The sequence below is a fragment of the Manis javanica genome, chromosome X, assembly GCF_040802235.1.
Source record: "Manis javanica isolate MJ-LG chromosome X, MJ_LKY, whole genome shotgun sequence".
In the NCBI taxonomy this organism is placed as follows: Eukaryota; Metazoa; Chordata; class Mammalia; order Pholidota; family Manidae; genus Manis; species Manis javanica.
Genome location: NC_133174.1, coordinates 3,470,270 through 3,486,473, shown reverse-complemented (window position 1 = coordinate 3,486,473; position 16,204 = coordinate 3,470,270). Strand labels below are relative to the sequence as shown.

Genomic DNA, 16,204 nt, shown 5'->3' with positions numbered 1-16,204 from the left:
TGCACACACACCTCCCCCGTGCACAGAACCCCCTGCACATCTCCCCCTGTGGACGTGCCCCCTGAGGAGGCACCGTGCAGAAAGGCCTGATTTCCCCGTTCTTCTCATTAGCAGCGTTTGTTTCAGACCCGGCCAAGAAAAGCAAGCAATTACAGATCTGAAGAGGAACTTGGCTCTGAACGTGTTCCAGACGTTACCCTTGTAACTAATCCATGTTTATTTATGGCTGTGATGGTCTTGCAGAAGTGAAACCTTTCTTGTCATAATTTTTAGGCAAATATAGTTAAGGCTTAAGGGCTTTTTCCTCACACAGTGTGCATGTTGTAATACTGAAAGGAGATACTAACGGGCTCCCTGTAGTGGAGGAACCCCTCATTTTTTCCTTGCGTTTTGTCTTCCTAACACAGGAAGCAGTTTCCAAGGGGCTTGTTGAAATATGCTTTTGTCCTGCTGTGTTCTCATTGGTACGAACACATTGCTAGTGTGCCTCCCGAGTTCAAGGGCATTTCATGTGATAATTAAGTCGCTACAGGCTCTCACAGTTGCTCTTGGGAATTTTTTATGTGGTGGGTGTCACCACATTAATTAGGTGCAGTAAGAGTGGTAGCACAGTAGTAGAAACCAAGCAGTAGAAAAGGGGGACCTCCTCTTAAGGCACGAGTTACTTTTACTAGGAGAAAGTGCCTTAGAGAACGGCATTAAATAAACTTTCATTGAAAACATTTCCTTCTGAGTTACCTACGAATCACGCTTCCATGCTCAAAGTAAACAAAGATAAGGCCGTCTTGCCGCGTGCCCTTAGCCAGTCCTCGCTAATGAGCACGCGTGGAGGCTCCCGCGTGAGAGGGCGCCCCGGCCTCGCAGCAGCAGCCCCAGGGGTGCAGGGGATCGCGCTCAAACTTCACAGTCGGCACACGCACTTGTGGGGGCTGGCGGGGTGCTTGGAGCTAACGTCTGAGCTGTGCTGGCCTGTGTCTGTGGGTGACGGGACATCGCCAGGCCGAGGCACGTGGAGGGGCCACATGGGGAGTCAGTCACTCCCCGGCCCCCTGCTGTGTGACTTCTGCCACTTGAGTTCTTAGGCACAAAACTGCACAACTTGGTTCAAAAATAAAATGATGGCACTTTGACATGTGATGTCTTGGGTTGATATTTACTACAAGTAAAACTTGAAGCCCATTTTAAAAAGCATAACAATCGCTACTTTGCATATTTTAGTTTTCTTGTTTATGTCAAGAGCTGAGTTTCAGGGCTTTTTCTTTACTTAATTACCTGTTTTGTCTTTAAGAAAGTTCTACACATGGAACTTTGACACACCATAAGAGCATACACAACACAGTATGTCCATTTTAACCAGTGACTCTGGTTACCTGTGTGGTGTCTTCATCTTAAACCTCAGACCATTCCCCCTGTCACAGGAGTCATCACCTGAGATGACTTACCGATATGTGAAAAGGCCATTAGTATATTGTACATAACCTGTTGACAAAGACACAGGTTAACTTAAAAGTCAATCCCTGGAGCTGTTTTTCTCCTACATTGTGCATGTCCCCACATCTGGGCACAGGTGTGGGCTGTCAGCATCTTGCCGCCATTCACGACTGTGAAGAACTTGTTCACCTCCCAGAAGGACGGAAACCAGTGGATGCACTGGCCATGTCTGGCTTGGAACTCACGTTTGAGCTGTGCCGGCCCATGTCTTGTGGGTGGACTGACATCGCTAGCCTCCTGTTCCCCACCAGCCCTGCAGCGGCACAGCCATGCCGGAGCGTCTCCTGGGGGAAGGAGAGTTACCACACTGCAGTCCGCCACCCCCAGGGGCTGCAGGGACCCTGCCTCTCTGCCATCACCACCCAGGCCTCGTGACCACCTTCTCCTCCTGTCACCCACCGAGCACAGTGCTAGCGCCTCTGGTCACTGGGCTTCAGTATTATTTCATGGCTCTTGCAGCCACATGTACGAGGCCCTCCCTTCACCAAAAACAGAAACTCAACTGTTACATTCACAGTTCCCCGTTCTTCTTCTTCCACTGAATCTGGCTTAGCTTGGTGTCCTTCCTGAGGGCCAGTGGGCAAGACTGTTTTGCGTTCCCAGATCCCACGGCTGGGGAGGAAGGTGTCTCCTGTACTCTTGAGGTTCGCTCAGGAGGGGCCTGCAAATGAAACTGACAAAAGAGCTTGTTAATAGAGAAAAGACAGTTTATTGACATCTACTTGGAAGTTTACAGAAAAATGTGCTTCAAGGAGGCAGTTAGAATCTGGAGCTTACACATCATCTTAATAGGGGTTGGGGAGAGACAGCGAGCGAGCGGGACGGTGCTGGGGGAACAAATGACTTAGGGAAAGTAAACGGTCTCCTAGGAGAACCAGTGGGAGATGTGATAGTTTTAAGACAATGTTACAGTGTTTAGGCGATTTCTTATCCAGGTGCTGACCTGTGCTGATTTCAGCCACCAGAGTGAACCTTTCCTGGTTGTGAAACTCCCAGGAAGGGGATTTAAAATGCATGAATTCTTTAGGGAGGCTTTGCTTTTAGGATGATAAGGAGAATTGAGACAAAGCCTCTTTGTACAGCTGTTCATTCTCAAATATTTTTGGCTCAATAGAATCCTGACGCCGCTGTGGCATGTTCTGGACCCCTTTCACCACCAAGAAGTCTCTGTTCTCCTTTTCCAAACACCCTATTGTCACCTTCTTGCCGCCGCCTCTGAATGCTCAGTGTCTAGCTGGCCACACATAAGGCCCTCTGCTTGCTGCATTCCCGCAGCCTCCTCGCTTCCTGCCTGTGGCTCGGCAGTCCGGACTTCAGCCCAGGTGCTTCCACCGTCCGTGTGGCCTTAGGGCATCTTGCTGTCCTTGGCCTGGTTCCCTCCTAAGCAGCTGGCCCCGTGGCCTGCCCCAGGGACCTCTCAAGACCGCGTTTCAGGCCCTGTCTCACACCGCATCTTCAGCCCTCTCTCCTCTTTCCCAAGGCCACTCGCCCTGGCACCTACTGCTTTCTGCCCAGGTTCTCCCAGCCCCTTGCCACCCCCGTGGCTTGCTGCTCTGCAGATCCCATCCAGACCTGCCGCCCCGTGCCCCCCTCTGTGCTCAGGAACTCAGATGGCTTCTGCCCATCTTCCAGACCTTTGGCAGTGTCTCCCCTGCTGGCGGCACCAACGAAATAAAAACATGCATGCATGATCACCTTTCTTATGGATACAGCCTTTTGTAGATTTTGTCAGTTGTCACTAAGAAACAAGCTATACACCAACTCACCGGCATAGAATACTATATTTGCAATATTTAAAAACATAATTACCCGTAATCACAATCGCTAACGGAATGGTGGGAAAGGTCCAATGTCCTGGGACAGCAAATACGGTCTACCTCCCACACACTCTCCTTCCCAGACCCACTGAACGATGCTCATGTTCATTGCAAAATCAAGTATGGTAATGCTCTTGATAGTTTCCTAGCTGATCTGACAGATCAGCTGAACTGAATAAACAAAAACAATGGCGACACGACTTTCCTTTGCGATCCCAAAAACCATTAACCCACGCGGAGCGTCACACTGTATCAACGGGTGATGTTTTGTTCACTGAGACGTCTCGCAAATAGATTCCTAGGCAATTAGTTTGTTCTCCTTCTTTGGATTCATACACACAGGACACATATATCAAATGAAATGTAAATGCTGAAACGATATGCCAGGAGCAACTCTTTGTTACCACGACTTAGAACATTAGTTGAGGGACTCCTTTATAATTTATTCTTGTAATGGGGTGGCACCAGTATAACTGCTAAGCGGTTTCTTCAGTTCTGTGTATATCCATGCATGAGGGTGTGAAATCTTCACATATCAGCGGTTTCAAAGAATGATAGTTCTCATTAGGCCATCATGATGTTGTGTAGCACATCACCTGTCTACATAAAGCCACCATCACAGAAGGAAACAGTGGGCACAACCCCAGATATTTAAAAAGATGAGCTGTATCTTGGATTTCCAAAAAAATATTAATGAAACGTGTGCCCTCCGATACACCTATTAGATATAAATAGTACTGCAGGAATAAGGGCCAGTGACTGTTTAACTAGCCCTGGAAGGGTTTCTTTGTAAGTCGATGGCCTTTGCGTTGTTAATGTTTCTAAAACACTGCTGCGGCACCATTCTTAGGCTCTGGTCCCATCTTGCCGCCCCCTCTTCCCCCCAGCCCCGTGGCAGGCACACCGCTCAGCCCGGCCTTCTCCCCTCCTGCTTACTCCAGGGTCCCACCTTAGCTTTCTGCCTCTATTACTGGCATATCACAAGGGAACCTTTGGATCTGGGGGGCCGGGAATGTCTTCAAAGGCTCCTTAGGCAGCAATAATGAACAGAATGGTTTTGAAACTCTGGATTTGTCATATACTAACTTAGTGATTCCAATTGATCTCCAAGTTAATTATTTATTTCTAAGTTAATCAACTGGGTCAGTAGTCCCCAGTAATTTCCAAGGATGGCATTTAACCAATTCAAAGGTGGTTTTCTGTTTTATGAAGGGTGTCCCCACCACTGTCTGTTTAAACCAGGCGACTAGGTCATTTTGATTGGGTGGGGACCATCCCAGTTGTAGGTCTCGGTCTCTGTGTCCTGGGAACTGAGTCGGGCCTGGTCACCCCAGTTCAAGCCCAGATCTGGCTAGCGCTTGTCTGAACTGTTCATCAGGGGGTCCTAATTTCTGTGGAGTGCAGGGAATCTTGAGCCAGCCGTTCTTCAGTACTCTCGTAATTTTGAAAGTCTGTAACCCCGTCACGTACTGTGGTCATAAACTGGGTTAAATGGAATCCCTGACTGTTTTGTAAAACAAAACATCACTCCCAGTGAAGGCACAGGAACTGGGGTGTGAATTCCGCAGAAATAAAGTAGCTTGGCCATTGGTTTGGGAATCTGCAGAGTGCCTTCTTTCAGCTGGTAGTGAATTAGAGCATATTCTTTCTTGACATTTTCTGGGAGGAACATACATTTTGTTTTATTAGCTGGAGGCCTCATAGCCTAATCAGAGGCTACGTTGGTTGCATTTTGTTTTATTTTTTCAACAGTGAGGTACAGCATCTATAGCTGGGTATGTTTAGAAAGCCTTCGACATGAATTCCAAGGCTTAACATCAGCCTAGTTATGCATATGCTCATTTTCCATCCTCGCCGTTGAGAGGACCACAAAGTCAACGGCTGGAAACCTCAGGGTTCCAGAGGCCAGAATTCCAGGCGTGGCATAGCTGCGTTGTCCAAGTCTTCCCAGTGTGGAATCTAGATGCTGGCTGGACTGGGTTCCAGTCTAGACGATCTGGGAAGAATGCATTTGCAAGCTCTTCAGGAGCTGGCAGAATCCAGCTCCTCTCAGGATAGGCCTCTCAGGGCCCCCTGTTGTTGCTGGCTTCCGTTGGCCCCCATCATTTTCTCCGGCAGGCCTCCCCTGTTGTGTTGTACATCTCAGAGCCTGCAAGGGTGCATTGGAACCTTCTTGCACTTTGAATCTCCTCTGCAGCATCTCTGCTGCTCCAGCCAGAGAAAGTGCCCCTGCTTTCAGTGCACGCTGATTAATCCAGACCCACCCGTCCAGCCAGGACACCCACCCTACCTTCAGATTCATAACCTGAGTCCCATCTGCAGAGACCCTTTTGCCACATACAGGGCCACAGTCACAGATCCTGGCAGTAAGGCGTGGACCTCTCAGGGCCATCTGCCTACCAGAATGCCTAATCTGAGTTTCACCTTCCCCTCTTATAAAATGGGGTGAGACCATCAGGGTTTGTTGAAATTATATTTGCTGCAGGAGTAAAGCCGCCTCCAGCAACTCAGCCCTGGGCTTCCTTCCTCTGCACCCTGGGCTTTTTCTAGATTGTTGTCTAGGGCTCAGATTGCCGATTCCTCCAGGGTTGCTCTGCACGGCACCGTGCAGCTGACCTGTCACTTGCACCCAGATCCTGGGGTTTTCTTGGCCACTCATCCCTTCCCAACTGCCCACCACCAGTGTTCTGATGCCCTCTGCCAGCATCCCCAGGCTTGCCCAGCAATGCCCCAGCGCCCCCCTCACTCTTCTTCAGCACACCCTGTCCCAGTTACTCTTGCAAAGAAGGCTCCACGTGAATCCCAGGTTGCCAATGGAAGGATAGATGCCTCCTCTGTATGCCAAGACTGAGAAGAAGTTCATGTAAAGGAGAGGGACATTAACCAGGACACACGCTGCGGTGACCTGAAGTGCCTCTTATCTGGGGTGCTCGGTGGAACCCACATCTGAGCAGGCAGGGGAGGAAGGGGGCCACTCCAAGCTCCTTGCATTTGCGCCCAGTGCCATTTCTAATGAAATACAAGTGTAACCTAAATGCCAGAGCTGATAGACATGTTGAAGCCAAGAGTTGCCATCTGTGCTTTGGCTTATTGTAAGCACCTTAAATTACAGTCAGTGTGTAAGGGAAGATTCAGAACACTTCCCGAAAATGTGGACGGTAAATTGCATTTGCATTCACACGCATCATGCCCCGTCAGGCGTATCTAGCGAACACCTGCCCCAGATGCATTCCTCCGAGCCCTGGTTTTGAGGACATTTCTTGGTTTCCTCTGAAAAACTTCCATACTTAGGAAACAAATTCAGCAAAGTTTAAACAACACATTTACCCATGACAGTACTTCTGGACCATTTCTGTGTTAATAGTGACTGTCCAGTTCTTCTTCTAATGCACAGAATCTCCTTTTTGCCAAAGATTTCCCTGGATGGGTGCTTCAAAGAACATTCTGGAAGCAAGATGACAACCTAGTAGGGAGTTTATTAGAATTGGACATTAATGGGGGCAATGAGAGACAAGTGAAACGGTTGCCACCCTCAGCTGGAATGCAGCACCTTCATTTCCAGGAGTGCTGGCTTTGCGACCATGTGGGTCAAAACTGGCGTTCACCTGGGGATTCGGCACCTCGTATGTTTACAGGGAGGAGGGTGAGGGCGTCCGCGGGAGGTAAACCCTCAGGGCGTTGCCCCCAGACACCTCGAGTTGCAGGATGATCAGGTGGCTGGGCCCTTAGGAGCGGTGTGGCTCCCCGAGACTGGAGACCCCTGCGAGGTGCCGTGCCGCGTGCTCCCCTGCAGTGAGTCTCACCCATCTGCTGGCTCGGCGATGAAGCGTTCAGTCCCCTGCAGGCACAGTGCATCCCTCCGGCTCTCCCTGGGGGCTGTCATTTCCCGTAGTAGCAGTGCAGGGCATGGAGACTACAGGGAAGCGTCACTCCCATGGGTCAGCGTGGTACCTCCTGCCCTGCGATGACCCCTGACACGGCCTGCACAGCACCTGTTCGCAGGGCAGGTGGAACGTGGCTGTGCCGCCCCGGGGAGTGGTGGAGCCCTGCCACAGAGGCAGCGTCCGTCCCTTCCCGCGAGCCACAGGCAGTTCCCAGCAGTGCGGCTGCAGGTGTGCCGTCCAGAGAACACGGACTGGAGGTTAAGTGCAGCTTATTGCTGTGTGGTAGCCTGCTCGGGCCGCCCTGACCACACACCACAGGCTGGGTGCTTAACCTGCAGAAACTGGCGTTCCCACAGCTCCGGAGGCTGGAAGTCCTGCATCCGGGTTCTGGCAGGGCTGGGTCTCTGGGAAGGACTGTGTCCCAGCCTCCCTGCCCTGACAGGGCCCTTTCTCTGCACATGGGGGTGAGCAGCCTCTCCCTTCCTTTTCTTACAAGGACACTAATCCTATCTGATTAGGGCCCTCCTTTGACCCATTTAACCTTAAAGTCCTCCTAAGGACCCTCTGTCCATGCACACTCACATTGGGGATTAGGGTTTAGGTTTAGCATGAGTTTTGGGGGGCACGGTTCAGCCCGTAGCACATACTTAGGCATGTTAGTCATATAAGTGAATAATCTGCAAGAGGCTGACAATGTCACAGTTTAGCACTTAGCACATAAAACTTAATCTGGGCACAGATCATGCTGTGTATCATGGGTATCAGCAGAAGTCCAAGGAAGACTGGGGCGATCTTACACATTTACTTGAGTACATAGAGGAAGCAGGAAAAGAAAAACGCTCTCACACAGTGGTAAGACTTGTTTTATAAATCTTTACAACACTGAGTGCCTTTGAGAGCTTTGCTGGGCTTTTCAGTGGCTTCTGACAAATTGGTGGACACAGAAGCTGAAGAGAATGTTAGAAGACATTTCCTGAGCTGTGTTAACGTCCTTTGCTCAGCTCTTACGTTACATGCCTACACCTTACAGTGGACACGCCAGTGCCTCACAATGGATTTTTCATGAATCACTGAAGCAGAGAATTCCTGAGGAAGCTCCCCACCCATTCCCGCCAAGGGGTTAAGATCCTAAATTTCTTCCAAGCCTTTTCTCAAAAGAAAAGGGAGTCAAGTCAGTGGTGGTTTCATTTATGTTGCTTCCTGGTAAGTCTGGAGGGTTTCGTTAGGAATATGTTTCTGTCAGTACTGGTTTTGTAGTTTGCTTTTCAGACCAAAGTTTATTTGATAAGACAGTAGCTCTGTCATGCATGAGGGGTTCGGGAGCTCAAGGTCAGACCCTACTGTGCAGGGAACACACCACAACTAGGTGTGCTTTACCTGTAGGTGCGTGGGTGGGTGGGAAGACAGACCGACAGACAGATAGGCGGGGATGGATGCCTGCATGCCTGATGGGTGGGCATGTGAATAATGCAGACTACGAATGACAAAATACATGTAAACCAGTCATTTTTACAGAATTACACTAAACACACTTCAATAAACCTCACAAAGTATGTGCCTGTGCAGCCTCACAATATCGTGGCCCTTGTTTATAGGTAATTCCCTGGCAGAGAACATGGAGACGAACATTTAACTGTTCATATGACTGCTGCTGACTGAAAGCTAACCAAAAAACAGATTTTAAGGCCTCCTGGGAATTTTGATACCTAACAAGTTGAAAACTGAACTTAATATTGCAAATTAATGTGTGGGGAAAAACCCTGCCAGAAGTGATACGATGCAAGTTTTAACTGAACAAGTGGTGTTTTAGCAGAACATTCTTGTTTTTAGTGAGTGTATTCAGATCACACATGGCTCTAGGCATGGGGCCTGTTTTTGAGGTATAGAAGTGTTCATTGTACAAGTCCAGGTTTTTTGAGAGTCTCGAAAATGAACGTGAAGTGGTTTTCTATCAAGTTTGCATTTTGCAAAGGGAAATCTTTATTCCTGAGAGGTGATAGAACCACATTTGGGAAGTCCATTTGTTCCAGAAAACCATGTAACTTGTAATTATTTAAAAGAAACCAAGTGCAGTCTGAAGTCGGTGTGGAGCGTGCTGCCCCGGAGGCTGGGAGCGAGCCGGGGTGGGACCGAGGGGGGCTTCTCCCCGGTGGGTGCCTTCCCCTGAGCTCGTGAGGAGGGACGGGAGGGCTCACGAGCGGGGGCCCAGCGTAAGCCTTTACCTGGGATGGGGGGCCCGGCCACCAAGCACACCTCTGGGCGGCTGTACACCGTCACTGCGTTGATGGCCTTTCTTTGGGAAGGTCCTTCACCTGGGCCCTGCTGCTGCCCGGCCCTGTCCCCAGAGCCTGGGTCTCCTGCACACCGTGGAGAGCCACCCGGCCCCTCATGACCCCTCCCCTTCATCTCCAGCTTATGCCCGGCCCACGTTCAGCCCCTCACCCGCCTGTCATCGCTGCACTTGGCCCTCCCACCCCGACCCCACCCCTCACCCCAGGACCCCACACGTTATAGGGTTTGGGACCATGTTGCCTTCCTCTCCAGCGTGTCCTGCATCGAGCTCCGTCTGCTGAAGCCCCTCCCTGCTCCCACCCACTTCCATCCAGGCCCCCCCACTCTCAGACAAAGAGTATGTTACACAGACCTTCGGTATGACACGCAGCATCTCAGTCACATGATGCTCCTCCTAGAAAGTTGCAGTGCAAGATGCACAAGAACCCCTCCAGTGGTCCTGCTGAGCAGCCTGGCGAAGGATATGGGCATCGGCTGCCTCCCAGGGCGCTGCTGAGCCTCAGTCTTCAGAGAGCAGGTTCAGCACCATGAAAGATGGCACCCGTAGATGCTCCACCTCCTCAGTAGCTGGAAATGCCCTGCTGTCTGAATGAAGCCCCTCCAGCTACAGGTTACTTCAGCTCATTTGCTCTCCTAGAGATGGAATTCAGACATAGTTCAGCCTTCAGCCTTCCACTGGGTAACCCGAGAAGAGCGTGGCATCCTGGGGACCCGGGCCCTTCCTGAATTCTGTCACCGGCGTGCCTGCGTGACCCTGAGCATACCTCTGAATTCCCCTGACCCAGACCCCTTACCCATGACAGGAGGGCACTGGGCCCGCTGCTCTCCTCCAGCTGGGGCACCCCGGGGCCCTTTAATGACCCACTTCGTGTACCAGGACACTTGGCCATCTCCCTGACTGAGCAGGTGTCCCTATGCTCACTCCCTGCTGGGTACCTGTGAGGCTGTGACTGACCCAGCCCTGCCTAGGGACACCCAGGTGAGTGTGAACACAGCTGCGAGAACATTCTCCTTGCCCAGAAACTTCCCTGAGGTCATGGAAATGTGTCCTGCAATACCCAGTACGTGTCCTGTGCTACCAAGAGATCACTACACTAATTAGGTGATACAGACGTGCAAATGCACACGCATGCCCCCATGACCCCCGTGACGTAGGGAGAAAGGGTGTCCTGGGCCGCCAGCCCCTCCTGCCTGCCGGCAGTGCTGCAGAACCTTTACTCAGAGGGAGAGCGTCCTTCACAGAGACCAGAGGGCTTGGACAGAAGTCATGCATTATGAGTGGGTGTAATGACTTCAGGGGCCAGCGGAGTCGTTCAGAGCAGGGTGGGGCTGGCGGGGCTGGCACTGAGGGAATGGAGCACTTAACAATGTGGGGGTGACGTTCGACCAGTGGAAGTCTTGTTAGGTGGGGAATGAGAGGGTAATTACTGCTCAACCAGTGAAGCTTCCTATTAGCTGCGTGGAGCAGAGAGAAACTGCAGGCAGATGCTGGGTATCTGGATGCACAAGCACACTTCCCCGTTGTATTTGTGCAGATACAAGCTGTGTTATTTTAGCTTATATTATTCAATGGTTTCATGATGCTTGAGTCCTGTGAGTCATAGGCAGAGACTGTCTGGGTAACTTTCAAAGATTTATTCTTTGGTTTCAATAGATAGATAAGCCATGCTGTGAATATTCCTAAAATGTCCAGGTTTTCAGACACTGGGTACTTTTCTCTTTTGAGTGGCCCTTAGAAGCACATAGATCTTAGGAGCCAAGACATGGAGAATAAGGATGACATAAGAGGCATTTGGGGACATTTCTGCAGGTGCTTCCCAGGAGAGTCGTTCTGCTGTGCGGTTGTACGGCCCCTAAGGTGCAGGAGGGCGTGGACAGTTCCAGCCAGGCGCACATGGAGTGGGGTCACTGAGCCTTCAGTACCACAAGTGCAGCCTGCGGGTGGGTGGTTCTGTAGACCCAGCACTGGGCCGGTTCCATGTGAACAGGTCCTGTTTGGAGTCTGTTCTCTGCCCTGCGTTCGGCTGCTTTCTTAACCAGATGTGGCCACATACCCGCGCGTGGAGGCCCGGCGCTTCTGCCCTCCTTAAAGGCTCGCTCCTGTACCGCCCCCGTTTGCTGAGTTTTCGGGCCACATTCCCAGCATGTACCACCTCCCATAGGCAGTCAGTTAGCTTTTGAAAACTTCACGTGCTCTCTTCACATCTCCACATTTATTGATCTGAATCTCGTCAGCTGAAGTGAAGCGTGCGAGCCCAGCTGACGTCCATGGAAAGCACCTTGTGACAACTGCTAGTGACGAGGCAGCAGCAAGGAGGGTGCAGACGGGACACTGGGCTCCAGTGACGTGTGTCACACTGTCTGGGCTCAGTGGTTCTTTTGTGGCTGACGTGACCCACGCCTGTTTTAGTATCAGAGACCGCAGTCGCCTGTGACCTTGTGGAATCAGCGGCCTCCATGGTGCTGGGGATGAAGACGCTCACACCAGCCTGCTGTGTTCCCCACCCCCCGGATCGTCGCTGCCTTGTACGCTTGCGCACACTGACGTTCCTTTGACCCTTCGCTGCGCGGTGCCCTGTCGCCTCAGTGGCATCAGCGAGGCTGACCTGCCCTGGCATTCGAACATCCTGGGTGTTTTCTCGGGGCTGTCTTACTCAGCACGTTCCTTCGCCCTCTGCCCATGCCTGGCAGATGCTGTATTTGGATTGTTAATTCTAAAATCTGGTGGGGACAAATTAAGGATTGGAAATGGAGAAACCAATAAAACGTGCATGGCCTAGGAAACAGTGACATATCCAGAAAGGGGGCCTGTGGGTGACTCCCTGTATCGCAGCCAGAAAGTCCTGTAAAGCTTTGCTCATCACCCCACGGCCTTCGTCCTACTTCCAGGAGTGTAAGCAGTGGTGTTTGCAAAGAGCTCTCGGGTGCGGAGGGCATCCGCAGTGTCTCAGATGGGGGTGGAGGTACTGGGCCTCCTTTCTGACAAGTGCCACCGTTTCTGCGCCGCCAGTTTTCCCTGCTGCCAGCCCACCCTGCTTTTCAGAAGACGCCTCACACAAATCCAAAGTAAGTGACTTTCATGACTCCAGCCAAGCAGAGTTCCCCCAAGGGACCCCCAAGGTCTCTTCCTGTGCCCCAGGCAGTTTCTCAGGTGGACTTTACAAAGCTTCCAAATCCTCAGAGAACAAGCTGCTATTTCAGAAATGAAATGTCATTGGACATGTAAGTGCCTATCCATGGCCCCAGACAAAGCAGCCAAGGACATTTAGAATGTGATCGGGACGCAGCTTTAAAAAGGCAGGGACAGAAATACCACCAGCAGGAGGCCCCTGCTCAGATGACTAAGAAAACCAACCTGGGTGGTCTGAGTGCAGTGACTCCCCCCCCTCAGATGGAGACAGCATCTCTCCGTGGAAGCAGACAGCCTAAAAAACAGCCAGGGGGGCTCCAGAAGTTCTCCGGAGGAAGGCAGGGGGACTGTGTGCAGTTTGCTCCGATGGGCAGGCTTGAGCCCCCAGTCCTGCCTGCTGGACAGGCCAGCCCACTCACTCCCTGCAGGCGGCTGGGCACCGGCATGGCCCTGCGACCTGTTCGAACAGCTCTGGTCCTCGCCTTGACCCTACAGTGAGGCAGCCGACCACCCTTCTCAGCCCCAGACGGAAGGGAAGAAGGGGGCAGACAAAGTGTACCTGCTGCAGAGCAGACCGGCGGGAAAGACTAGGCGTGCGTGTGTTAAGTTGACTCTGTGAGTGTGTGTGTGTGGGAGGGGGTGGGTGGGCAAGTGTGTGTATATGGGGGTGCTTCCCACTGACCTAAGGGCATCAGGACGCAGCGCTCCCAGCGCCAGCTGTACCCAGGCTAGTGCCCAGCAGCCCCATCCAGGCCGCCAGTTCTCAGGCAACCAACTCACTGCTGATGACAGGGACTAGGCATCACAATGAAGGCAGGGGGACCAGGGTGGGGGACACGGGGTGAGGGGAGACCAGGGTCCAACCTCGCCACTCCCAGGAGTCGTCCGGCAGTTAAGAACGGTGGGAACCCATGAGCATCTGCTGCCCGTGATGGAGGAGCCCTCTTTACAGATGTCTGGCCCTACGGAATCTTAATGGAAAAGGATTTATGAACCCGCTTCCACGTCCAGTGTGTGATTCCAGGGCTGCAGGGAAGCATTCTAGATGTGCGTTTTCCCAGGATGGAGAATGACAGAGAGATGACACGCTCACTCACCTATGGACAGACTTCAAGTCTCTTTTTAACAAATCCGAATGTGAACGTTCCCGTAGCGTGTTCCCATGGGGGACGTTCTGGAGATTGCTGATGGAGAAAGTACACAGACACCCCGTTTAAATCTGGGTGGGGGAATGCGCGTCAGTCCTCCAGTAATAAAGTGGGTTTACTCGAGAAGCCGAAGAGGTCCCGCGCATGGCACTCAATCTTAGTGCTAACGAGATTTTCGTTGCATAACGTTGGCTCACACGGGGCCTGAATATTTTACTAAAACACCCTCAGCATGTAATTTCCAAGCTGCAGTACCTGCACCATTACCAGCTCTGAAATTATGTTTAAAAAGCATGGGTTTTCCCCCCACACAATTTCCTCTCATGCTTTGAATGTTCAATTATTAATTGCACAGATTTTATGATTCTAATAAAGTTTAAAACCCAGAATCCCATCTTGTGCCCAGCTGCACCACATCCGATAATGCTTTAGCGGCAGCAGTGGAAACCTCGCCCGTCTAGAGTATCAGCGTAAAGTAAAGCCCACGGGACCGGGTCCTCACCACAGTTCCTGGGAAAATCCCACTTCCTCTCTGTCTCCCTCTGCACAGTGACAAAGCCGGCTGGGGTGATGATAGTGAAAACTCCTGAATGTCTCGTTACGGAAAAGGCCATCTCAACCTTCTTTTTCTTCCTCACCCTACAGTGCCTCGTCTTTGAAGATGCTCCCAACGGGGTGGAGGCAGCCCTTGCAGCGGGCATGCAGGTGGTCATGGTTCCAGATGCCAACTTACACCGAGACTTGACATCCAAGGCGACCCTGGTGCTGGGTTCCCTGCAGGACTTCCAGCCCGAGCTGTTCGGCCTGCCACCCTATGAGTGACAGGTCCAGGTGCTGCTCTGGGTGGCCGCTGTGTGACCCACACCACCCAAGAAATCACCAAGTGCGCTCTCATTCCAGATTGAACTCAGCCCTCATGCCATGTGGGCTTGGCCCGCTCTCTCAAAAGTGGTGCTGAATTGAAAGTTGACGGTTGGACGGAAAGCAGATAAAGCTCAGAAGAGAGATCAGAATTGTCATGTCAGTGACCCTATCCCCTACTTGAATAAACACATGATAATCATACAAATGATACATACTCATACATGTGCATGGATGTGCGTGTATGTATGTATATATGCATGCAGAGATGTAAAATACTAATCTGAGACAAAATGAAAGTACACTTATGTTCATTTCTTTTTTGTTTTCTAAACCTTAACTAGAAAATGTACAACATGTAGATGTCTATATCCATATGTACATGGATAATGTGTATATATATGTGAGTAAATATTACATATAGTTATATATACACACACATATACTGTACTGCTCCACTGGATTATAACATGCAATAGCAACTGATAAAATGAGATATAATTCTGTATTTGGTTTGTATTCAGAGTGGGAAAGCCACATTATGGATGAGCCCTAAGAAATGAATTCTCCTTATGACAAACTTCACATACTTTTAGTACCCTCAAAACGTCTGTGTTGGCCTCTGCTCAGAGACTAACTCTGAGCCATGTCATTAATAGTTTCCTTTTAGAGCGCCTATAATGTAGCCTGCATTTTATATCTAGGCACATGTTCACATGTGAGGATGTTTTCTACCTCAAAAAATAAAAAACAAAACTCCCTCCTTGAAGAAAGTTTATTTTTCTAATACATTCTTTGATGCAAATATCTCATTTCAGAATGTATACTTGGTATGCCTGAGAGCCATAACACGTTTTTGGAGTAACGTATCACACATTACACTTTGGCGATTGATCCCTATTAATAGGTGTACTCAGCCTTTTGTGATGGTAAAATTGGCAAAGGCATTGAAAATGGGAAAATACAGTCATGGGGTATTCCTGCTCAGTGTACCATTCCCGGTGGCCTCTCTCATGATTGTCATTGATCTAATTTTTCAACTCTGTAAGTTGTAGAAAAACCATAGTAATATGTGTGATTGTCTGGTGGGATGACTGCCATGGCTTGTTGATCGGTTTTGCATCAGTTCAGCAAATTCATTTCAGCATTCTTGATTGCCTATCTCCTTACCTACTTCAATTCGCTTTGAACTGGTTGCAACATCTTACTGGTTCCCTCACCAATTAATTGAGTTGAATAAAGTCTTTGATACTTGTTCACCTTATGTTTGTATGGTTTTGTCTTTTTAAAGAAGGAATTACATATTCTAATGAATGTAAAACGTAAATAGGACTAATTGACTTTTTTTTTGACTAAACAGTACTCACACTGCAAAATGGTATTAAATATATATAAGTGAACCATAGCACCCTTGCCTACAGAAACTATGCGTTCTCTATGGAACGGTGGCTTGTGAGATTTGGCTTATTGTTCTTCCAAATATTAATGTTGCTGTTTTCTAATCCCTAAACCATTTTGCATGAATAGTGTACGGAGATTTAATGCCTCTGTAAATGATGTAGATCTAGATCAGGGTATGTT

At 50.2% G+C, this 16,204-nt stretch overlaps 1 protein-coding gene across 3 annotated transcripts in view; it reads left to right on the top strand.

Moving 5' to 3' along the window:
- Positions 1-16,204, top strand: part of PUDP (pseudouridine 5'-phosphatase) — a 166,909-nt gene that overhangs the window by 40,283 nt on the left and 110,422 nt on the right. For 2 of the 3 annotated variants that reach the window (XM_037013475.2, XM_037013473.2), the window contains one exon: positions 14,408-15,887. The exons of the other annotated variant lie outside the window; for it this stretch is intronic. In XM_037013475.2, the coding sequence (XP_036869370.2) occupies positions 14,408-14,584 (177 nt within the window). In that variant the 3' untranslated portion in view covers positions 14,585-15,887. Of the gene's footprint in view, positions 1-14,407; positions 15,888-16,204 lie in introns of those variants that run through there. 3 annotated transcript variants of the gene reach the window in all.